At 36.2% G+C, this 25,292-nt stretch overlaps 1 protein-coding gene across 6 annotated transcripts in view; it reads right to left on the reverse strand.

The window, feature by feature from the left end:
- Positions 1–145: 145 nt before the first annotated feature.
- The window catches only part of RALGAPB (Ral GTPase activating protein non-catalytic subunit beta), a 107,846-nt gene continuing 82,699 nt past the window's right edge, over positions 146–25,292 (reverse strand). For 5 of the 6 annotated variants that reach the window (XM_077168768.1, XM_077168774.1, XM_077168744.1 and 2 more), the window contains exons 23-30: positions 22,270–22,428; positions 13,090–13,255; positions 11,341–11,463; positions 9,712–9,848; positions 6,845–6,953; positions 5,866–5,944; positions 3,055–3,203; positions 146–2,588 (exon numbers count right to left, since the gene is read on the reverse strand). In XM_077168768.1, the coding sequence (XP_077024883.1) occupies positions 2,395–2,588; positions 3,055–3,203; positions 5,866–5,944; positions 6,845–6,953; positions 9,712–9,848; positions 11,341–11,463; positions 13,090–13,255; positions 22,270–22,428 (1,116 nt within the window). In that variant the 3' untranslated portion in view covers positions 146–2,394. The remainder of the gene's footprint in view (positions 2,589–3,054; positions 3,204–5,865; positions 5,945–6,844; positions 6,954–9,711; positions 9,849–11,340; positions 11,464–13,089; positions 13,256–22,269; positions 22,429–25,292) is intronic. The other variant, XM_077168782.1, reaches the window with a different exon arrangement.

The raw sequence follows: 25,292 nt of genomic DNA on the forward strand, positions 1-25,292 counted from the left end.
TCTACTCAGAGTGTTTTTAACAAAGGCAGTTGGGTAAAATGAGTGACCATGAACTCAAAAACATGTACTAATGAAAGGTTCAAAAGTTCTTACACATTCCCTTTGTTTAGATGTTTTAGATGTTGAGCAGAAGGAACCAGCCCAGTTAGGGATGTTTATACTATATATTTTTCCATGCTGTATACATTGGAGATTTCATGCCTTCAAGGGCTACACATTACTGAACCCATTCCTCCTTCCCTGGGAGACCACAAAATCTTTTAGATTACAAACTGCATTCAACATGGCTGTTCACTCATCAAAGCCATTACAATTACAAAAAGTTGCGAGAAATTGGACCTAACTAAAAGATCAGCAAACCCACCCTCAACACATACACACCCATACATTTTTCTGACATGAGAACTATGATTCTGAAGAATCATACTTAAGAAGTACAACAACTACATTAGTTATTTTTAACCTCTGGAATGTTATAAGTTGCACACAAATTTATACCTTTCTTTGTTCACTTTAGCTAGATCAAGGGCCCATTATTTCCCCCTTTGAAATATCAATCTGGAATTTCCTTGAAAGTTGTCAAACTTCACCTTTTTTACTTGCTGAGCTATTAAAAGATTTTTATGGTAGAGTTTGCTAATCTTTATTATACATCCCTTTCCCATCCTACCATCTGGGAACATCAATTTATTGCCCAGCTTAAAAAGGAAATAAGTTATCAAATAATAGTATACCCTGAATAGAAACTGAAGTTACAGAAGGTGGAGTTACTTTACCTGAGCTTAAATCAAACGTGATAAAAAGGGTACGGCAAACCTAAAACTAAGAGCTGCTATGCCCATGAATCTTGCTCACAGTGGCAAGATACACACTTCTGGAATAGAAATAACTGCATAGGAAATTAGGTCTTACACCCCCCCACACACAAATTAAACAATCAAAACATCAAATCAAAAGAAATAGAGCACTACAGCTCTGACCTACAGAATCTACTAATGTCACAGTTCAAGTGAGAAAACCCCTTATACACCTGTGATCATTCTTCTTTGGACTTCAAATGTCACTTATTTTCTTAATATAACATAATCTTAATTATTAAAAAGAAAGCAGATAAGAATAGTAGAAATGAGCAGTGTATATTCTAGCATTGTAACTGGAATCCTTGTATAGATGTTCTGGGTCTGGCCACCTCAAAACTTTCATCCCTAGCAGAAAAGTAGCAGCGAGGTAACAAAAGTATTTCCAAATCCCTTGCAGGAATTTGTTGTGCCTTCAGTTGGCCAAGTCCAGACAGCAGGACAATAATAGCCATTTCTAACAGCAGCCACCCAAGGAGGTGGTCACTAATGTTTGTTAATTTTGATGAAATCTAGTAAGATCTGTGGGAGAGACCTGAATTACTAGAGTTGAGAGGCTACTTCCTGAACCCCAAATTAGAATCCTTCATAAACTATTGCCATTTCTAGCTTGGTCCTGAAATAAGAGACAATGCATGAAACCAAATAATTTTCAATCCTTTTTGTGAACTTACATTTCTTGACACTTACTCAAGAAATTACCAAGGAATTACAAATGTTTAACCTGTCATTATGTTACCAAGCTCGACCATAATGAAGAAAGTGTGGTAGGCATCGGCATTCTCTTTTAACCCCACAAACTTCATTTGTGTCCCCACTAAAGGACAGGGCCATGCCTTCACTTTAGATCTGTTCCTGGGTCTCCTAGAAATGGAAACTTCAGACTGATCTTCTGTGCAGTGATGAAACTGACAACTTTTGACATGTGGAGGGAAATATGAAGTATTTTAATATTAGACTTCTTATTTGAGCAAAAAACATTTATGCTCTTTTCTCTTTTTTTGCCAGTTTAGTAGCTGGATAACAAAAGGACCTACAAGTGAGCAGAAGGCTGAGATTTCATTCCTTCTTCATGCTATCAACACCTTTTGAGTTTTTAAATGTCCTGAAAGATTCAGCAATAGACTTTAATTGTGAACACAACCTCCTGAAAAGTGAAGTATAAAACTATCTTCAATTTCTAACTTGCAAATTTGTTGATACTAACAATGCATGTGTTTAACTGAGATGCATAAAAGCCTTTCTCCTGAAAAGGCATATATTTAACTAAAATTGTCACTTTAAAAAAAATTTATGGCTAAAATGTATATCATCATTACCAGCAGGAATATGATTGTGTCTGGGAGCCCATTTCACTAGAAAGCCGAAAGTTTTCTATCAAATGGGTTTATAATATGTTGCTTCTATTCTGGTGATTAAACAGTAAGCTCTTGGGGAGTGATTTGTTTTTATTTTTACAGTGATTACCTGTCATATAGTTTTGCTTTGCTATTATAGTCCCCAAACCGGAGTTAAATAGTCCTAAACAGACAATGGTCTAAGAACTGCAATTCTTGAATCCAACCTCCTGGAAAAGTGAAGTATAAAACTCTGGCTCCAACTGCTTGTTCCGGTACTTGTTGACAATGTCAGTGATTTTCTGCTTCCGGCGGACGTGTGGTGGACTGTAGGAGTCACTCTCCAGTCTCTTTCTTCTGCAAATATTAATCACTGTCTGTCTCACTAGAAAACCTAAAAAAAAGAGGGTTTAAAAATAACTTTTAATAGACAGTCAGCTAGGAGAACTATGAGTATTCAGGTGAGCTACCCTCTGCATACTCAAACTATTTTAATTCTAGTTGTAAAACTCCCAGACCCCAGAGAGAAAAACATAGCAATGCCAACATAAAACCATCAGAAAAACATAATGACAAGGAAAAATTATTCAAAATTTGGCCCAACATTTCTTCCCTGGATTACAGGCAGCTATCTTCATTTTCCCATACTAGAAGTTTGTAAATTACAGCTTTACTGACATTCACTAGATGAAGCTGCTTAAAAACAGAACAAAACATGCTCCCTTTGTAAGAACTATAATATGTTCTACATGTGGGACTTACTAAGAGCACCATTTCTTTATTTGTATTTCTATTTGGCTTATAAAATATAAAAGTAAAAGAGGAAACTTTAGCCCTTCAGCCACAAATGAAGACCTTACCAAGTGCTCGCCTGCTGACTATCATCCCGTCCACAAGAGGGATGACCATGTTAAACTTTCCAGTGGCTCCTTGAATTTTTACCCGGAATAATCCAGTGTTTAAAGGGTGGATAAAGATGACAGGAACCTCTTTTTCTAGAGTGGTAGATCTTGAGAAAAGACAAGACTCTTTTTAGACAAGATACACAAGAACAGAAGTCCTGCATACATACACAGGAATACCAAGGGGACCTATTGCCAGGTAGTGGTTTCAGAAGAGCCAAGCGATCAGCCTGCTCAGAATCTTCTTCCAAGAGCCCAAGGTGCCAACGCCCTGTTGACACCTGGTCCTAAATGCCCATGATTAGGGTTAGGATTCTGATACAAAGGGGCTGAGAAAATATGCTCAGAAAACCACTGGGTCCCAGGGTGGAAGGAAAGGTCAGAGAAATCTATTGCGAGGAGCTACAAATTTAGCGACCACCCTTGGGACTTTCACTTAGTTCCTCCATCTTGCAGGGAACAAAGTGGGGCTGGCCAGTGTGCAGTGAACTCCATGACAGTCAAGGCTGAAATCTTAAGAGTGGAAGCAGGAATACACAGTTTAGGCCCATTATGGGAATACCTGATATAATTTTTGGGAGGAGGAAAAGGCTGTTAGTCTGGGCCAGCAACAACTGCCCTCCTCAGCGAGGGTCATAAATGGCTACGTCTGGGCAGGATCAAGGCCCTCAAGGCCTCTGAACAGATAACAGATGCACCTTTAGAGAACAGTGAGTTAGATATCGTATGTCGGGTACATATCAGATACGTCCAAAGGTACCCATGTTACTCTGTGATGCCACATATAAGTTTTCCTTTTGCAACACAACGAGTTTTCTTTCTATGGGTAAAGTGATTTGGCTAAAGCAACATCAAATCAAACCTTTCCAGACATGCAAACAAACAAAATGAATCCTATAGTAATCCTGTCCCCAAGACAAATTCTAAACTTTGCTAATGTTCCAGTAAATATTGTTCCAGTAAAATACAAATATTATAGTCTAACCATATAGCCATGACAACTTTTGACCTAAAAAGAGTAAATTAAAAAACAACAAAGCAGTACAACACAGTTAAAGCTCTCTTCTAAACTAGTTTAAGAAAAGTCTACCTTATGACTATTATTCTTGTCTCTTCAGCAAGTCAGTGTAATGGAAAAAAAAAAGAAAAAAGTACTTTTCTGAATTAAGGAGAATTAAAGAAATAAATATCAGGTGTAATGCATGGTACCAGAGTGGATGCTGGTTTGAAGAACCAGCTATAAAAGATACTTTAGGGAAAAGTGAAGAAATGTGACTATGAACTGGCTATTAGATGCTTATTAAAGAATTATTACTAATTTTATTATTTCAATATTATTTTTTAGCTATTTTAAAAATATTCTTACTTTGTAGAGCTACGTACTAGTGTATTTAGAAGTGGAATGTCAGGATATCTGTAATTTGCTTTAAGATACTTCAGCATTAAAAAAACGGGAAGTTTTAAAAAATGACATTTTCCAGAAATTTTTTTAAATGATGTTAAACTTAAACTATCTTTGACTTCATTTTGACAATAATACGACAAAGTTAGAATAAATTAATCTTAAATTCAATTAAAGTAAGGTAATAGAAAATACTCAAAGCTGAAATATCAAGTTTGGGGGTAGCTCGATGATGTGCAAAATGTGCAATTAGCATTTGGGGTCAGAGGCCTGGGTTCAGATAACTTTCTCCTTCATATGTAGGATATGTGACCCTGAGGAATAACCTCTATAAATCTAATTTAGACCATCTATAAAAAAGGGTTGATAACTGTCTGTCATGGTCAGGTTCATGTGTCAACTTGGCCAAGTGGTGGATGGGCAAGTGCTGGCTTGTCTGTTGCAATGAGGACATTTCATAGAATTAAATCATGATCATGTCAGCTGCATCCACAGCTGATTCCATTTGTAATCAGCCAAAGGGACATGTCTTCTGCAATGAATGATGCTTAATCTAATCACTGAAAGCCTTATAAGGAGGATTCAGAAGAGACAGGCTCTTCCTGTTTCGGCTGGTGAGCCTCTCCTATGGAGCTCATCCAGACCCTCCATCGGAATCGTCAGCTTCACAGCCAACTCTGCGGATTTTGGACTCTGTGTTCCCGCAGTCACGTGAAACACTTTTATAAATTTTATATTTGCGAGTGTTTCCTGTTGATTCTGTTTCTCTAGAGAACCGTAACTAATACACTGTCCCTCTGAGATCTGTTTCAACAACAACAAAAAAAAAACAGGCAAAAAGTCTTGAAAACTATAGAGTCTAAAATAATATTTTTACTATTCTTAGAATCATATTATTTTCTTTTTATCCTTTTTGCCTATATAATGGGCAGGTAAAACACAAATTTCAATACATATTAAACATGTATCATATTTGACTTAGTTTTTCCCCTAATATTAAATAGCTCATCTATCTAGGAAATTTTAACTACCTATCCAGATAGCCTTATTCCTATCTAAACTGCTACCCTGTTATCATGGTCTTTCATTAATACTTAATTGTACCCCCTTTTCCATTTTTCTTCTTGATCCAGATCAACATAAAATAGCAATGAATATACCATTTAAAAAATCCTTGCTAATTTGATCGACAAACTTCATTTTTTATTCTTTTTGCCTAATCTAGTTATGTTTCTTATTATCTTTTTGTTATAATCCTTTATTTCCTTATTCCACTATAATGAATATATTATTAAAAAATTAGGTGTATCTATGTATATAAATATATGAACATGGTGATAAACTTCAAGCAAATAAGAATAGTGTACCTCAGAGAAGTGCTACTATTTGCAGTTGTTTCCACACCAGTGCTGATCTCTGTCATTAGGTCTGAGAGGGGAAAGTTTTCTGGAAGAAAAAAAAAGCATTACAATTAATATCTCCTTCATTTTCCCCAAACAAATAACAGGAAACCTAATTTCTTAACCTCTTTATATAAGTGGGTAACAATTTGGATTGTGCTATCCTAATATATATATCTACATATATAAAATTCCAACTATTCCCCATAAATTAAAAAAAAAATCCCTCAAGAAACATTTTAGCTAGGCTCATCAAAAGCAGAGATATTTTAGAGAACACGATCTGTGGTCTTTGAGCGCTTGGCTGGAAAGCAACCACAACACTTTCCTACCAACTCCGAGCTGGAAGTGATTCTAGACCACGAATGTATCTCTAGTGCTTCTTATGATACTTACGTAAAAAACATGAGAAACTTATCCATAAGAGGATAACTTGCCCCTTAAGGGCAAGTTAACTTTTACATCAAACCTAGATAGGAAGGTGTATTAGACTCATCAAAAGAAGTGCTGCATACTGTGAGTCAGTGATTGTATACTTCAGATGAATTGTATGGTGTGTGAATATATCTCAATAAAATTGATTAAAAAAAGGAGTGCTGTGTAAACAGGATGAGTGAAGTGCTCCTCCTTCCCCTTTCCAGGGGCCTTAGGGTGACTTGTGAAACCAACTGTCAAAAAACATTATTCGTGATACCTAAAAAGAACAACTAAAGGCTAGTCTCATCATATCTTCACAAGGTAATAAGTGAAAAAACTGCCATTTCACAGATGAGTATTCTAAGAAATTTGACTGTGTGGTAGAGCTGGGATTCAAACCCAGAATTGTTGAGCTCCAATCTCAATTTTGTCCACCATACCAAACCTATGCTGTCTCTCTCTTTAGATAATCAGAAGTCATTGTCATTCTATTATAGCTCTATTTACAGACAAAATTCTTATACAGTACCTATATCATCATAGCGCTCCACCCAGACTACAGAAACTCTGGTTTCAGGTCCCAGGGGAGGTACAGGGCGACCCTGAGGCAGCTTTTTCATTCTGGAACTGGGACTGAGCTATATGCGGCAGAGAAAAACAGAAGAGACGGGGGGAAAAAAGCTGGATTAATAAAACTACCCAGTAATGCATTTATCAAGATGCCTATTGATGCAAGAGACAGAAAAATAAAGGGAAGTATCAAGTTGTGGAAATAACTCCAGGAAAAAAGTGTGAAATACATTTGCAAAAAAGTTCTTCCTTATCAGTCTCAACCTATAGCAAGGAAACAGGTCTCTAAAATTGTCAAAGAGAAATAAAGTGAGGGATACGGAACAATTATAAGGCAAAGGCTATTCACATGCAATGTCTTAATGAGGGCTTAAGAAGATGTAAATCTATCTCTGTGGCAGAAGGCATCAGATTTTCCCCATCACAGCAACATCAATACTTTGTCTGGACATCCTAATGTCTAAAATGCCCCATTTGTAAGTTATTTCTAGTGCTCAGACCAAATGTTTCCTACGGTAGTCTACAACTAAATCCTTTTATCTTGTCAGAAAAAAAAAAAAAAAAGAGTTGCCTGGGTCTTCATCGTCATACAGTTTGCTTCTAGCCTCCTGCCCCCCCCTTCACCCCACAATTAAGGGCTTTCCTCTTTCTTTGCAAGGCCATGAAGACTATGCAACTCCCATCTAGCAAACGGGCACTCTGAGCCCCACCACTTTCAGAGGATGCAGCAGAGCTGAGCATATGCCCTAAAAAAAGTATACAGAGGAGGAGAGCCCTTTACTTAAGTTGAATTTTAAAAATAAAACTCCTTATTAACACAGAAGTATACAAATCTTCCTACCAGATGGCAAGAGACAGTAAAGGCCCCAGATTCTGTCCCTATTCTACCATGCACAGAAAATGACTTGGACCAAGAAATGACCCCCAAACCAGGACAGACATTCAGAAACGATTTTCTTAGCATCATGGCTCCTAAGAAGCTTTTAAGGTGTTCACAATATCCCACAAGGCCTGTTTCTGAATTCGTGAATTTTCTTATCTAAATAACAATTGTCAGTATAAGGATAATTTATACTGCTCTGTACCAGGCACTGTGACAAGTATTTTATACAGAGTCCCTTGTCTAATCTAATCTCATCACTAGTTGGTGATACAGGCATTATTATTCCCCTTATGGAAGGTTAGAGAACTTACCCAAGGCCACACTAATAACTGACTGAATTTAGGACTCAAACCTAAGTTTGACTGCAAAGCTTTTGCTCTTAATCACTGAGCTTTGTGGCCTATACTGTCATGGAGGGCTCCTTTGGGTACTTTATGGGGCTATTCTGCAACAGCAGTCATTTGCTAGAACATCCCTACTACTTTCAAACCCTTTCCTTTTTGATTTCTTAACAACATTTGCTATGTTCAGTTTAGATTTCTTATATTCCCATTCTCCTTTTAGAGCTATAAATTGAGAGAACCAAAATATGAAGCTGCCTAAACATTCCCACCAAGTACTTTTCAAACCATCTTGCAAATCTTGTTTCCAAAGATCTTTCTCTTCTAATTTTCTTTTTCTTGCCTTATTTTTTAGGACCTCCAATACCATGTTGAACAGATGCGGTGAAAGCAGACACATTTGCCTTATTCTCAATGTCCGAGGGAAAACATTTAGAATAATGAATAATGTATAAGTATGATGTTAGCTACAGGTTTTAGTAGATGCCCTTTATAACTTGGAGAAATTCCCTTGTACGCATAGTTTGCCAAGAGTTTTTCTCATAAATGAGTATTGAATTTTTGTCAACTGCTACTTCTGAGATAATCATATGACTTTTCTTTTTTAAGTTTTCTTTTCTTAGTATAAATAATAAATAAAAACATGGTGCTTTTTATTTATTTCAGATTTGTTATTCTCTGGAAATAACTATCCTGGAATTGAGTCAATCACTGAACAGGAGAGAAAGCTGGCTAAAATCAGGCATTACCACCTAAAACTGACTTTGTTAATTTCCGAACTGTTCTGTGAAACCTTTCTTTAATATGGCAATTCCTGATTTTCAAGTCATTTTTTAAAAAGACTTACAAAACTTTATATTTTTCCCTAAAGGAGGTGAAAACCTCTCCCATATTATTTTAAGCATATACTTAAAAATAATTTTCACTGTGAAAGGAGCCAAAGAAGTTCTTGTACAATGGGAGAATGGCTTCAGTTATGTTTACACTTCTTTTGTTTTTCTTATTTGTTCTAAGTTAATCTTCTTACACTTATGAATTGATTCTATGCTACTAAGCATCAAGATCACTTTCCAGTAATGATTAAGAGGTAACATGGGGGAAAATACAGATAGCAAAGAAGTAACATCTTATAGGGTAAGAAAAAAGAATAAAAGCAAAAACCCTTAGCTGTTAGCTGCTGTCTGTCTTACTTGGTGCATCTATTTCATATACCAAACTATTCTTCAAAATGCTATCATTTCTATGTCAGACAAGTTGAGTATGGCACAATTATAAGGTCACTGCTGTGACTTTAGTGTATACTTCAGGGACTGAATAAAAACCTAGGCTTGAGAAAGAATGGGTGAAGGATCAAGCATGGTATCAGAATGGCTAAATCAAGGAAAACAACAAAGGCTGTCTTGGAATGAAACTACTTGTTGTAGGCTTAGAAAAAAAGTAAAGAATGAGAATTTTATTTTTGAAAATTTAAGTTACTAATGAATGAATCAGTACTCTGTTTTAATTACTCTCTGGGTTGAAGTTAAAAGCTTCTCATCATGATTCTATAATTATCACTATTTCACTATAATTTTTTTGAGATATATCAACAAAGTGACTTACCCTCTGTGAGGAATTAAGATTGTCTGTATGATTGGGGAAAAGCTCAAGTGTCAGGGATGGCTGTTTTAAAATTCCTGGCATAAGATCCATATTTGAATCGCTATCTTGATCTGAGATGTTACTTTCCAATGAATCAGCTATGGTGTTAAAAAAAAAAAAAAAGAAGTCAATTATAATACCTTCTATTTCTTTGGAGCAAAAGTGTTTAATTATGCTAACTAGTCTAATTTAAGTCACTTAAACAAAGCATTGCCTCTAGAGCAAGGTTTGGCGAACTTTTTCTGTAAAATATCGGGTAGTAAATATTTTAGGCTTCGCTAGCCATGTAAGTCTCTGTTGCATATTCTTCTTCTAAAATTTTTATCCCCCACAACCCTTCAAAAAAGTAAAAACTATCCCTAGTAGGCTGAATTCGGTCCATGGGCCAAAGTTTACCAGCTCCAGCTCTACAGAGAAATTGAGATAATAAGAAAATATTTGACTTTTCAGATGTAGAATATAACAAAATCCATCTGTTATTCTCTGAAGTATTTCGATTTTAAGTTCAATGATGTAGCAATGTGCCATCCAAGAGATAGAAAGGATGGTCTCTGTGATTAAGGAGCAATCTGGTTGGAGACAAGCACACCAAGAATAAAAATAAATAAAAATAAACCAAGAGAATAAAATGTTAAGACACAAGAGGAAGCTGAGTTGGAGCAGGGGTGAAGCTGGCATAGGGGATGTTTCATCACCGGAGGCAAAGATCCCATGGTAGGAAGTTTAGTGCAAGGAAATGGACCTAGCCCTGGGAAAACTGGGTTTGTACAAACAGGCTGGGCCAAAGACACTAAGAAGGATTCAGCCCACAGAGTACAGCTGGGGTCTGGCAGATAACAACCTTGACATAAAGGTAAACAGCTGCTAAGATACAGACATAGACCATGGAAGGCCCATCCTGCCAGACCCAAGTGGTCTCAGAGTCTGAGACAGAAAGGGCCTACAAAAAGAAATTCAAGGGCCCAAGTACAAAGGTTTGGGAGCCACCAAGGCAAGGCACAAGAAAAATCATAAACCTGGAGATGAGACTATGAAAAGGTGATAGTTTCATTCAAAGAATAGTCTCACTAAAAAAGGTGAAGTTTTCACTTACTGTCAGGCATGAAGAAAAACACATACTTTCCAAAAAAACAAAGGTTCTAGGCAAAACAAGACTGAATTCAGACTAAGAAGTAATTATCATTCCTAATACTTAATAACAGTCTTGACTGCCATCTGCTTCTAGGCTACTTAAGTTTCTCCTGCTTGGTGTTAGATATCAGTCAGATGTAATGAGATCCTTCTCATCAATTCTATGAGGTTCCATATAAAGGCTCTCACATGGAAATAAGGAAGTAGGTAGGAGCTCAAGCATAATCAGAGAATTAAATGAACAGACTAGAAAAATTCATTTTAAAGAGTTAGAAAATCAGTATAATCCTATAAGAAGAAATAACATTTTCTACCTTTCCATAATCTTAAGCTATCATGCCTTAGAAACTGAAGAATGCCCTAAATGACTTCAAAATTTCTTCCAATGCAATAATATTGCACAAACCATTGAATACAAAAATAGATCCTTAAACAGCATAAAGCAAAAAAAGCTCTTACTTAAGGACTCCACAGGAGAAGGAACCACAAAAGCTATTTCCGTAAGGGCATCAGCATAATACAACACCTTCTTCTGTCCATTGAAAATGCTAGCCCCAACATCTTCAGAGGAAATGACTTCATCTAGGAATGAAAAACACTACATTACTCCCTACAAAAAGTGGGAAAATCCAGTATGAAAATCCATAACAAACTGGTTAATAAAGTACAAACAACAAACAGTAGAAGGTATATTTCCAACTAGAACCAATCCGTGTATGAGAATAATATAGCATAAACATTCATTAAATATCTTTACACAGACTTTAAATCATGAATTTTAATTTCATTGTTTCTGACACTATGACCACTCCTGATTAACAGGACCTTTAGCTTATTTGTATGAAGCAGGTTCAGGAAGAGTAGGTGGGACTGATCCTTTACACCAGCTCTAACTTGTCTACAGCTGTAAGGGTCATTCCATCTCTTTTGTCACAGAGATAGGTTCAGGATTCAATCATGTATAGCTCAGAATTTTGGGAGTTAGGGATTTCTAAGACCCAGCCAAACACTCCTTTTCAGGACAATGTGGTATGTGAATATAATGTCTGGAACTGCTTTTGCACTATGAGAGAATCCAGGATGGGGACAAAACCAATGCATGGAGAGCAGAGCTAAAAAAAAAATTGCAGAGAAACAGAATAGGAGTGCTGATCAAATGACACCAAAAACTTATATTAACCTCTGGAATTTTCAGTTATGTGAGGAAATAAAGAAACTTCAAATTCTAAGCCAGTTTGCTCCAGGTTTTCTGTTACTTGCAACTACAAGCATCTAACTGATATATTCATCAAAATGAAAAAAAATTACACATCCTTTGATTTAACAACTCTACTTATGGGAAGTTAGCCATGTATATACTCAAGCATATGTACAATGGTATGTGAAATAAAAATTACAGTATATCCCTAAATACTTTGATTCAGCCTTAGCAGAAATTAAAAGAAACTATATGTTACAAGTTACAATGGTATTTAATGAGAAACCTTGAAAGAGTATAATCTTGCTGACACGGAACTCTGAAAACTCAAAGCAATGGACAAAGGAACGAAGAGCAATAGCCAAACGGGATTATTAAAGACCTTAAGTTTAAATTTATACTTGTTCTGGTGCTTGTTAACATCATTACAGTTCTTCAAAAAGGTAAGTAGGGAAAGGCAAAAATCTCTCACAGATAGTCAACTGTTACAGAAAGATTTTTTAAAATATAGTATCCCCAAAATGTAACCTTTAACATGGATCTATGACAACCACAAAGTTTATAAAACACACCTATTACAGAAAACTGTATTCATTAGACCAAACTTGATAGGAAATAGTATGTATTATTTGTTATATATAACAAATACTTAATAGAATACTTTTATAGGAAATTGAATTTCTTCACTAATAAAAAAGGGACTTCTAGTCTTGTGTTAAATAAGCCATTAATTTTCTATTAATTAGCCACAACTATATATACATATGTCTGTGTACCTATATATACAAACAAATACATATAATAAACATATACATATATGTAGTTTATATACATGGGGAATTCTGGAAAAATATACAAGCTATATTACAAAGTGATCCCCTGTAAGAACTGGAATTAGGGGGGAAACTTTTCCTTTGATTTTGTTTTTGAAAAAAGATCAATTAAACGCACTAGAAAGGGGAAAAATCAAGAGTAACAAAACAAGAAAAAACCACCATTGTGAGTTTTACCTTGTTCAGATGTTTCACCATTATCACAACTGTTAATAGACCAACTTGTGGAAACATGCCCAGTCCAACCAGGGTGTTTGCCCACATCTACTGACCAGCCAAGGGACAGCAAAAATTCTAGGAAATGTGGCTGAACATTTCTGGAAGACTCCACATTCTTTAAAATCTGAAACACATATCAATCATCAGCTATAACAAAGGAAACAAAAAAGCATATCAAAATAAATCTTTATAAAATTTTGAAGCTTTTGCAAATCAAGTCCAAGCTCAGAATAAACTTAGAAATAAAGTATTAAAGTTAAGGGTGTGAGTGAACTTTGGAGTTAGACAGATTTGGGTTTAAATCCTGGCTGGGCCTTGGGCAAGCTTCTTAACCTCATTAAGTCTCAGTTTCTTCATCTGTAAAATGGGAATAATAATAGTGGATGTGATGTTTAAATGATATAATGCAAGTAAAGCTCTTAGCTCCCTCCCTGGCAAAACAACTATTGATCCAGACATAGTACTAAGCAATAAACAAAAGACTCTATGTCCTTGTCATCAGAGAATTTACTGTCTGGTTAATGAAAGAGAATGTGAATAATTACAAATCTAGACAAATGCCACAAAAAGTACAAGCCTAGCAAAAATTAGGTATAATTAACGAATCTGAAAATATCTTTCTCTTAGTCCAAAGAATGGAACAACAGATATGTGTCTGCCATTCCAGCAAAAATGAAGTGACCAAATGGCTCTCCTCTTTTTACTAAGTACCAAGTGTTAATACTTGGGAGCTTGCTACTTGCCTCACTTGCTCTAAAACTGGTTCTCAACCCGGAGTGATTTTGCCCTCCACATGACAATGTCTGAAGACATTTTTGGTTGCCACACTGGTGGGACACTACTGACATCTAGTGAGTAAAGGTAAGGATTCTGCTAAATATTCTATAATACACAGGAAAGTCCACCACAACAAAGAATCATCTAGCCCAAAATGTCAACAGTGCTGATGCTGAAAAATCTGCTCTAAAGGAAAGAAATCCATCTTCAAAATAAAAATGAAAGGTGGGGAGGAAAATATCAAAATCAACTTAGGAGTTTCTTAAAAATAAGACACCCTAGGCCCATTACAGACCACCTACATTACAATCAGCCCAGGAAGGATCCCGGAAACACTATTTTAAAAGCTCCCCTCAAGTGACTGTGATGCATGTAGTCAGTCAGTCCACAGACCAGTTTAATAACTACTGATAAGAAGTTCATACAATGTATATTGTCAAGCCTCATACAGAGGCCCGCTAAATTGGAAATATGATGTTACACCCATTACTTCTCAATCCACTGGACATCATCACCATATCATCATCTCATAAAAGCTGAACTAGTTTCTTTTTTTTCCCCTGAATATGATGTTATCCTCCTTTCTAGACCTATTAAACTTCTGGAACTAGAATTTGCATCTAAACAAAACTTTCAGATTCTGAAAATAAATTGACTATAAATTTTTTAAAAAGTATTATTTTCAACATCTCTGAAGTATTTTAGCCAAAAGTTGGTAGATGAATCATCTGAAATAGGTAGTTTAATCATTTTAACTAGACTCTTTTATTAGTTGTATGTGTGAAAAATAAATTTGAATAGTAAAATCAACTTGTGGGCAAAGCAAAGGTTCAACTTAGAGAAAATCAGATATACAATTTTCACGCTAATGATGAATACCTACTTTAATATCTTGAATATTTTTGTTCTTAGATATATTTTCAAATTTTGTATTTGAAATAACTAAATTAAACAATAACTAAAATAATTAAATGTGCAATAACTAAAATGTACAGGAGAAGGAGTATGTTACTTAGTTTGAAACTTGCTTTGAAGAAGTATATATTAAAATAAAACAAGTTGAGAAATAACTTTTGTTATTACTTTGCAGTTATAGTAGTAAATTGTAGTGAGTGTGGCTGCATTTATTTCTATTATTAGGGATTTACTGGTATTTTATTTATGATCTGATAAATGAGCAATTGTTTTAAATGTTCCATTGGCTCTTGAAAAGAAGGAGCAACGCTTAAACAGGATTTGAAATACAGTTATACATAAAATAAATCCTATTAATATATTACTCAGACACATTTTTAGCATGCTTATTCTATCAAAGTCTATGTTAAACATTTTCAGTTAAATTAGCATTTATATTAGTGTTTAATTAAATTGGTGTTAATTCATTTCAATTAAATTACTGTTTCTGGCTATCTTACCTTATATTTCCAAGTGTGTATATATGTGTGTTTTGAATATTTAGGTTAAATGCTTGAAATTTACTACTATTCCTATTTTTTGAATTCTTATAGGCTTTACACTGTGCTTGTTTTTCTTTTTTTTTGGGGGGGGTGTGTGTGCATGGTCTGGGAATCGAGTCCGGGTCTTCCACATGAAAGGCGAGCATTCTACCACTGACCCACCCATGCACCCTGGCTTGTTTTTAAAATATATATAGATATAAATTACATAAACATACATATTAATTCCATTATCAGTTATTGTTTGTCTATTTCATCTTTTAAAGTCTGAAAGTTCATATTAAAGATTTTTATCACTGTATTTCTTTTTATCCTTACAGCCTTTATTTTATGTATTTAGATATCAGGTTAGCAAGTGCCTGAAATTTCACCACAGTTTCACATTTCTTAGGGATTCTATAGTTGGTTCATAACAGGGCATCTTTGTTTACTTGAAATACATTTCGATATTATTATTAGAATCCCTGTTTTATTTTTTTATTAGAAAAGTTGTGAGTCTACAAAACAATCACGCATACAATAGAGGATTCCTGTATACCAACCTACCACCAAAACTTTGCACTGGTGAGGAACATCGGTCACTATTAATGATAATGCTTTTAAAAATAAATCATACAATTTTTTTAACAGGGGGAACAAATGCTAAAATAAGTTTAGTTTGAAAGGCTAGTAATCAATGAAAACGAGGGGTAAGGGGTATAGTAGGTATAATCTTTTGTTTGTTTGTTTGTTTTCTTTTTCTTTCCTGTGTTCGTTTTATTTCTTTTTATGAATTAATGCAAATATTCTAAGAAATGATGAATATGCAACTAAGTGATGATATTGTGAATTACTGATTATGTATGTTGATGTTTTATTTTGTTTCTTAATTTTTAATTAATAAATAAATTGAAAAAATAAATCATACAATTTTTATAACTGATGAACGATGATTAAAAAGCCCTATCTATTGTCCATTATTTACATTAGGTGTTTATCCCCCATCTAATATCCTATTATTGCCACTTTACATTAATATAATTTATTATAATTCATTAAAGAATATTCTTATAGTTGCACCAACCATAGTCCATCATCCATAGTAGGACTCACTTTGGTTGTATAGCTCTGTGTTTTATCTTTTAACCACATTCCCCTACACAGTTCAGTGCTCTTGACTATACTCAATAATTTCCTACCATAGCCACCATCCATTTCTAAATTTTCCTATCAGCCTAAATGATAATTCTGTACAAGTAAGCAACAACTCCTCAATCTCTAACCTCAATCTATCTCCTGGTAACCTATATGCTAGATTCTAACTCTATGAGTTTGCTTATTATAATTAGTTTAAAACAGTAAAATCATACAATATTTGCCCTTTTGTATCAGACATTTCACTTAACATAATGTACTCAAGGTTCATCCACAATGCGCATATAGGACTTCTTACAGCTGAATCATATTCCATTTTATGTATATATCACATATTGTTTATCCATTCATCATATCCACTGATGGACACGTGGGTTGATTCCATCTTTTGGTAATTGTGAATAATGCTGCTATGAACATTGGTGTACAAATGTCTATTTGAGTCCCTGCTTTCAGTTCTACCTAGTAGCATTATTGCTGGATCATATGGTAATCCTATACTTAACTTCCTGAAGAACTGCCTTTCACAGTGGTTGTACCATGTTACATTCCCACCAGCAATAAATGAGTATTATTATTTCTCTACATCCTCTCCAACACCTGTAGGTAAATTTCTTTTAAAAAGAATATACTTGGATCATACTTTTTTATCCATTCTGCCAATCTATTGTTTGATTGGGGGAATTTCAGTGTTAATACTGTAAATGCAGTACTTACTCAACAATTTTATTCTTTGGCTTTTATTAGCCAGATCTATTTTTTTTCCCTTACTCTTTTCATCCTTTCAGTTATCCTTACTAAAATGAAGATAATCTTCATTCTTTACTCCACTCCAAGCCTCTCCGGTGTCTTTTCCTTTCAGCCTGCAAAACTCCTTTTAGTATTTCTTGTAGGGCAGGTCTCATGTTGACAAACTCTCTCAGTTTCTGTTTATCTGTGAATATTTTAAATTCTCCCCCCTCCCCTTTTTTTGTATGCTGTATGGCGGGGTCACAGTTCATTCTTATTCCATGTGAGTATCCCGTTATTGTAGCACCATTTGTTGAATTTTTTGTTTGTTTGTTTTGCTTCTTTCTGAGAAATGCGTGGACTGGTAATTGAACCCAGGTCTCCCACATAGCAGGCGAGAATTCTACCACTGAACTACCCTTGCACCCCCTCTCCCTCATTTTTGAAGGATAGTTTTGCTGGATAAAGAATTTTTGGCTGGTAGTTTTCTCTTTTAGTGCCTTAAATATACCATACCACTGCCTTCTTGCTTCCTTGGTTTCTGATGAGAAATTGGCACTTAGTCTGATTGTGGATCCATGGCATATCCCTGGCATATGATGAATCACTTTTCTCTTGCTGCTTTCAGAATTCTCTCTTTATCTTTGGCATTTGGCATTCTGACTAATATGTGTCTAGGCATAGGGCTATTAGGATTTATTCTGTTTAGAATACGTTGTGCTTCTTTAACATGTATATTTATATTTTTTATAAGACCCAGGAAATTTTTGGCCATTATTTCCTCAAATACTCTTTCTGCCCCTTTTCCATTCTCTTCTCCTTCTGAGATACCATGACTGGTATGTTTGTGCTGCTTTATGCTTTCATTCAGATCCCTGAGACTCTGCTCAATTTTTTCCCATTCTTTTCTCTCCCTTTTCTTCTGTTTGTAAGATTTCGATTGCCTTGTCTTCTAGTTCACTATTTCTTTATTCTGCCTGGCCAAATCTGCTGTTACGTGACTCCAGTGTATTTTTAATCTCCTCTATTGTGCCATTCATACCCATAATTTGTTTCTTTTTATACTTTCAAATTCCTCTTCATGCTCTGTCTTCTTAATAATAGCCTTTATCTCTTAAGCCATATTTTCCTTCATCTCCTTGAATTGAATTAAGAAATTTGCTTGAACATCTTTTGATTAGTTGTTCCAAATTCTATTTATCCTCTGAAGTTTTAATTTGTTTCCCTGACTGAGCCATATCTTCCTGTTTCTTAATATGGTGTGAATTTTTTGCTGATGTCCAGGTATCTGAGTATCTTGATGAATTTACTCTGAAGGTCAGTTGTCAATATCTCCCAATCACAACAGGGCCAGGGACCTCTGAAGGAAGTGCAGACTGGTTCCAAAGTACCCTAGGGAAGGGATTAGGAAGGACTCTAAAAATGTCTTTGATGACTTTGCAAAGCTGTACTTTCTTGGCTTTCCCAGCAGATGCCACCTTCAGCAAACTGTTCCCCACTGCTCTAAGGAGGCACTGCATCTTAAAAACTCCACCACTTCCATCTCTATTAGGGACGGTTGAAACAATGGCTGCCAGAGCCTTTGTCCACGGTAAGCTGAAATAATAGCTGAGCGATGGGACCCAGGGATCCAAGTATGCTAATCAAAAGCCATGATCAGTGCTTGGCCATGCTCATTCTGTTCTTGGGGAAGAGTATTTTTTTTTTTTTTTTTTTTTTTTTAAAGAGAGAGGGAGGAAGGGAAGGAAAGACAGAGAGAAGGAAGGAAGGGAGGAAGAAAGGGAAACATCTTTTAAACATTTTCTTGTTTTTATTGTACTTTGTTTGTTTGTCTGGTTTTTACATGGGCTGGGGCCGGGAATCGAACCGAGGTCCTCCGGCATGGCAGGCAAGCACTTTGCCCGCTGAGCCACCGCGGCCCGCCCGGAAGAGTATTTTTATGTCCATTTCTGATAACAGCAGTCAGCCAGGGAGTGGACCTCCAGGCAGCACGCTGCAAAAATGAGGGATAGGCAATGCCAGGCACCCCACGGGGAGAGCTAATCACTGTCTTTTTCTGTAGTTCATTAGCTTCTTCTTCCTGCTCCTCCCTATGTGCTATGCAGTGTTCTTCTGGCTTCCAGAGCCTCAGAACTTCAGAACTTTAGACAGTCTGTATGTGTTTAATGAATGCTATGGTGGAAGGACAAAGTACTAGAGGTCCTACTCCAACATCTTCCCTGGAAGTCTCCCCCTCTGAACCTGTTTCTTCAGATATATACATACTTATCCAATTTACCTGTATCCCTTCGTATTATTATAAATGCCAGGAAATTGATTTGACAACCAGTTCCACTTTTTTCAATTATAATTTTTCAGTTATAATTTTTCAGTTATAATTTTTATTTAGAAGTGTATGTTAGCTTACAAGCTGCCGGAATGTGATATACCAGAACTGGAACAGTTTTTAAAGGGGAGAATTTAACAAATTTACATTTACAATTCTAAGCCTATAAAAATGTCCAAACTAAGGCATCCAGGGAAGATACTTTAAATCAAGGAAAGCTGATGTGTGTGGAACACTTTTGTCAGGTGGGAAGTCACGTGGCTGGCATTTGTTGGTCCCTTGCTCCTAGGCTCTACTGCTTTCTACTTTTATTCCTGTGGGGTTCCTTACTTTATTTCTCTGGGGCTGGCTTTCACCTTTTGGCTTCCCTTGGCTCTCTCCAGGTTCTGGCGTGCTTAACATCTAGATGTCTGCTGGTCTCCAAACATATGTGTCTTTGTTCTCCAAGGGTTGGCATCTGTGTCAGCTCTGCTCTGAAGTTTCTGTAAGCTTTGTAGTTTCTAACTTTCTTCAAAATGTTTTCTTTTAAAGGATCCCAGTAAACTAATCAAGACCCACCTGGAACGGGTGGAGTCACATCTCTACCTAATCAAAAGATCACACCCACAACTGGGCATGCCACAATCTCCATGGAGATAGTCTAATCAAAAGTTTCACACTACAATACTAAATCAGAATTAAAAGAAATGGCTGCCCCCCACAAGACTAGATTAGGTTTAAAAGACAGCTTTTTTGGATATATAATATTTTCAAACAGGCACAAACTGTAACTTTTAAAGAAAAGATTTCTGAAAATACAGTCAAAAAGGAACACATGAATCAAATTCAACTCATAGTCTACCTGCTGGCAATCACAAATTAATCTAAATCCAGCTTGTGGCTAGGAAAAGTAGATCTGGGGTCCCAGGGAATCTTCATGGTTTCTTAGATGTCCTTAACCCTTAGAAACTTATGGAAAATAAGCTAGTTGAGGAGTTGCTTCAAAGGTTTGTATCCGCTACTTTTACAGGCAGGAAAAAAATGGTTACGATATTTGATCAACGCACCAGGCTTGTTTCAAAACAGACCACACAATTAGTCCAATTTTACTGAAATTCTTCAAAAAAACTTCTCTCAATTTTGTGAAGATGCAAGTCATTCTTTACCCTGGGGCTTTTGCTCATGTTATTTGTCAGTAACAATCTACTTTGCTTTTTTAACCTATCATCAATGCATGTCAAAATATCAGCGTGAATGTCTTTTCCCCCAGTACACCTTGTTAAAACCAGGTTAGGTTTTCCTGTTACCATTCTTATAACATGCTTTGGTGCTCCTATTATCATACTTCACTATGGTTGCTTATCTAACCATCTGTCTTTCCTTCTAGACAGTAGTTGTAGGAGGCCAGAAACCTTGTAGATCTCGCTCACCAAAAATCCTGCCACTTAACAGATAGCAAACACTTAACACTAATAACGTGAAAAGAACTGTCTCATAAATCAATTTCCTTTTCTAGTAATTCACCAATAATTTTCAAATAGTACATCTAATGCATATAAACACTTTATGACTCTGGTAAATTTCTTAAGATGTGCTCAAGTGATTAGCTAATTTATGATTTTACAGTGACTATAGTAAAATTTTAATATCATCAATGCCAGTCACAGCAGCCTATACATAGGAATACTAGATTTTACAACTTTTCCTTTGGCCATTTCCTAGTCGCAGTTAGTACCTCCCTGCCTATTCCATGTTTCAACTACTCACTTTCAACAGAAACTTCAAATCTTCCATTTCCTCTCAGTTTTCTACTCTCTCCTATATTTTTCTTCATTCTTTAGTCTGTATCAGCTACACTCTGTATTTTCTGTGCTGCACTTGTTCAAATGTATTTTACTTAGTCTTGTATTTTCATTCTTTATCTCAGGTGTTTATTTTCTCTATTATACAATATCCATTACAAAATATGAATGCTTCAACTGAAATTATTTGCTTGTGAAATTACCTAGAAGGTGAGTGCCTCAAAAGCAAAGACACTTATTCATTTCTGTACCCTGGTACAAAATGAAGCACAGAGAAGATGTTCAGTAAATATTTGTGCTGTTATACTCTTCTCTGGCAATTAGGCCTACCTTCAGCTTTCTGGGGCTAACTTTCTGTATTTTAGTTTCTTTTGTCTTATGACTCAATTCCTTAAGGGAAGAAAGACATGCTACAACTCCTCTCTAAAACATATTCCTCAAAAGTCAAAAGCATGATGAGAATAACCACTATAGTTTGTTTTTTTTCTCTATTTTTATTTAAGAAAACAAACAATATACTTAGAACAATCAAAAATGGATAGCTTAGTTAGCTTAACCATCGGCATATTTAAATAAAGTATACAAATAATCACTGTAACCTGTATTTGCTCAGTAAGCTTTATAAACCAATTTAAAATTAAGGTAACAAGGAAAAAATCTACAAATTGGGATAGCAGAGTTTCTTAAATTCTAAACACTAAATACTAACTTAAATAGCATTTGATCAATTGTCAAAACTGTAATTAAATCATTTTCTAGACTGGGTCATAAAAAGTCTTTAATCAACAGTAAAAATGAAAAAAAAAAAAGTCTTCAATCATCAAGTACAAAATATGCATCTCCCACAACAGAAAAGCACAAAAAAATTTACCTACGTAAAACTGTTAATATTTACAGCATAAAAAATTTACCAAAAAAGGTTCAGAATTCTTACCTCTTGGTTTGTCTTCTGACCTGGTTTCATATAGAAAATAAAAACTGTGTCAAAAGGACGACATGGCAACAGATCCAGATACCCAATGTCATCAAAAAATCCAGGTATCGTGGAGTCAAGTGCAATAAGGTGAGGAGGTAGACGACTATTTGTAGGTTCCTACCACCAAAAGAAGAAAGGAGCAATTATGATCTCTTTTTGTTATTTTAATTTTAAAACAAAACATGTTCATGGTTTGATAAAAGTTAAGTAAGAAAATGATAAAACAGCAGAAATAAGAACCACCATAATCCTAAACCAAAGTATATATTTCCAGTTGAGGATTTCGGATACCTCAGGGCGTCCTTGCCTTAAGGCAAGAGACTTTAAGATACACTGTCTCCTACTCCATTAATTGATAAAGAAGAGGCCAGAAACCTTGTAGATCTAAGAAAATAATGATGCACTGGTTCCGGGCCAAGATGGTGGCTTAGTAGTGAGCACGTTTTAGTTCATCATCCTCCAGAACAACTAGTAAATAACCAGAAACAATACAGAACAGCTCCTGGGGCCACGTCAGTGACTGGACACACAGCGTACCTCAGTCGGGACCAGTTGGACCAGCTGCGAGCCTCCCCAGAACCGTGAGTTCCCCAAGCCGCTGTAGCTGGTGCCCCTCCCCCACAGGCTGCTTCCCAGAGGGAAAGGAAAGAGACTTTACCAGCAGCAGGGGCTGAGCCCAACCAAACACCAATTGTGGAATTAATTAACAAATTCTGACTACTAAAAATAGGCCCCCAGCTCAGGTGAACCTGGTCAAAGCGGAGGTCGCTCATTTTTGCCCCAGCACCAAGGGGGCAGGACTGACGGAAAAAGGAAAAAAAGAGAAGGAAACAGAGGTTTTTGTGGCTGTATTTCTACAAAGTCTTGACTGCCTTTGGATACAACGGCAGGGCTCCTCAGGCTGCAACTGCCCCAGGCATAGGCAGAAACAAACTCATTTTCAGGGCTTGTCTGGAACCTGTGCATCCCCAGGGGAGGGGTGAAACCCAACTCAGGTGGAATCCCTCTCTCAAGGAATTCAGACACCAGGGCTTGGTAATTTGAAGCCATTAAAACCAGCCTACAACCTCTCCTCTGTCTCCACCACACCGCCAGCCAAAGTTAAAGGTACCACATCATCTTACGCTGGTGGGACCTGCAGGCAGACAAGCACCACATACTGGGCAGGATAAGAAAAACAGAGTCCAGAGACTTCACAGGAAAGTCTGTTAACCTGCTGGGTCTCACCCTCAGGGAAAACCGATGCAGGTGAATCTTTCCTCCTCATAGGAGGCCAGTTTGGTCTGGGAAAATCCAGCTGGGGTCTATAATACCTATGTAGACCCTCCTCAGGGTGGGTGGGAAAAGGCACCATACAAGCAGGGTAAGAAACAAGAAAACAAGAACTGAAAAATTCTCCTATGTTAAACAAAACCTAAGCTAGAGGTCCAGAAAAAGCTGAACAGAATAGCAAAGAACAGATAGACAACAAATTCATCCAGCAAGAAAACCCTAGATAAAAGAAGTGAAAGCAATCTCCAGAATAAACTAATTAAGGTAATTAACTGCCTAGAGGACAGCAAAAAATAACAAATCACACTAGGAAAATTGAAGATATGGCCCAGTCAAAGGAACAAACCAACAATTCAAATGAGATACAGGACCTGAAACATTTAATTCAGAATATACGAACAGACATGGAAAACCTCATCAAAAACCAAATCAATGAATTGAGGGAGGATATAAAGAAGGCAAGGAATGAACAAAAAGAAGAAATTGAAAGTCTGAAAAAACAAATCACAGAACTTATGGGAATGAAAAGCACGGCAGAAGAGATGAAAAAAACAATGGAAACCTACAATGGTAGATTTCGAGAGACAGAACATAGATTTCAGAACTGGAGGATGAAACATCTGAAATCCGGCAAGAAAAGAAAATATAGGGAAAAAAATGGAAAAACATGAGCAGGGACTCAGGGAATTGAAGGACAATATGAAGCGCATGAATATACGTGTTGTGGGTATCCCAGAAGGAGAAGAGAAAGGAAAAGAAGGAGAAAAACTAATGGAGGAAATTATAACAGAAAATTTCCCAACTCTTATGAAGGGCTTAAAATTTCAGTTCCAAGAAGTGGCAGCGTACCCCAAAGAGAATAGATCCAAATAGATGTACTCCAAGACATTTACTAATCAGAATGTCAGAGGTCAAAGAGAAAGAGAGAATCTTGAAAGCATCAAGAGAAAAGCAATCCATCACATACAAGGGAAGCCCAATAAGACTATGCGTAGATTTCTCAAAAGAAACAATAGAGGCAAGAAGACAGTGGGATGATATATTTAAATTATTAAAAGAGAAAAACTGCCAAGCAAGAATTCTATATCCAGCAAAATTGTCCTTCAAAAATGAGGGAGAAATTAAAACATTTTCAGACAAAAAATCAGAGAATTTGTGACCAAGAGACCAGCTCTGCAAGAAATATAAAGGGAGCACTAGAGACAGATATGAAGGCAGAAGAAAGAGGTGTGGAGAAGAGTGCAGAAAGGAAGACCATGAGTAAAGGTAAAAAGAAGGAAAATTAGGACATATAAAAGCCAAAAGGCAAAAAGCCTGGGCAGTGAGAAACTGATGTTGATGGATTAAGTTTCCTAATCGGAGGACATGGACTGGCAGAATGGATTAGGGAATGGGACCCATCTATATGCTGTCTCTACTCAAAGAACATGAGGGCAAGGACACAAATGGACATCTGCACACCAATGTTTATAGCAGCATTATTTACAATTACCAAGAGATGGAAACAGCCAAAATGTCCATTGACAGACGGGTGGCTAAACAAACTGTGGTATATACATACAGTGGAATATTATGCAGCTGTAAGACAGAATACAGTTATGAACTATGTAACAACATGGATGGACCTTAAGGACATTATGCTGAGTGAGATTAGCCAGAAACAAAAGGACAAATACTGTATGGTCTCACTGATATGAACTGACATTAGT

Source organism: Tamandua tetradactyla, chromosome 1, assembly GCF_023851605.1.
Source record: "Tamandua tetradactyla isolate mTamTet1 chromosome 1, mTamTet1.pri, whole genome shotgun sequence".
In the NCBI taxonomy this organism is placed as follows: Eukaryota; Metazoa; Chordata; class Mammalia; order Pilosa; family Myrmecophagidae; genus Tamandua; species Tamandua tetradactyla.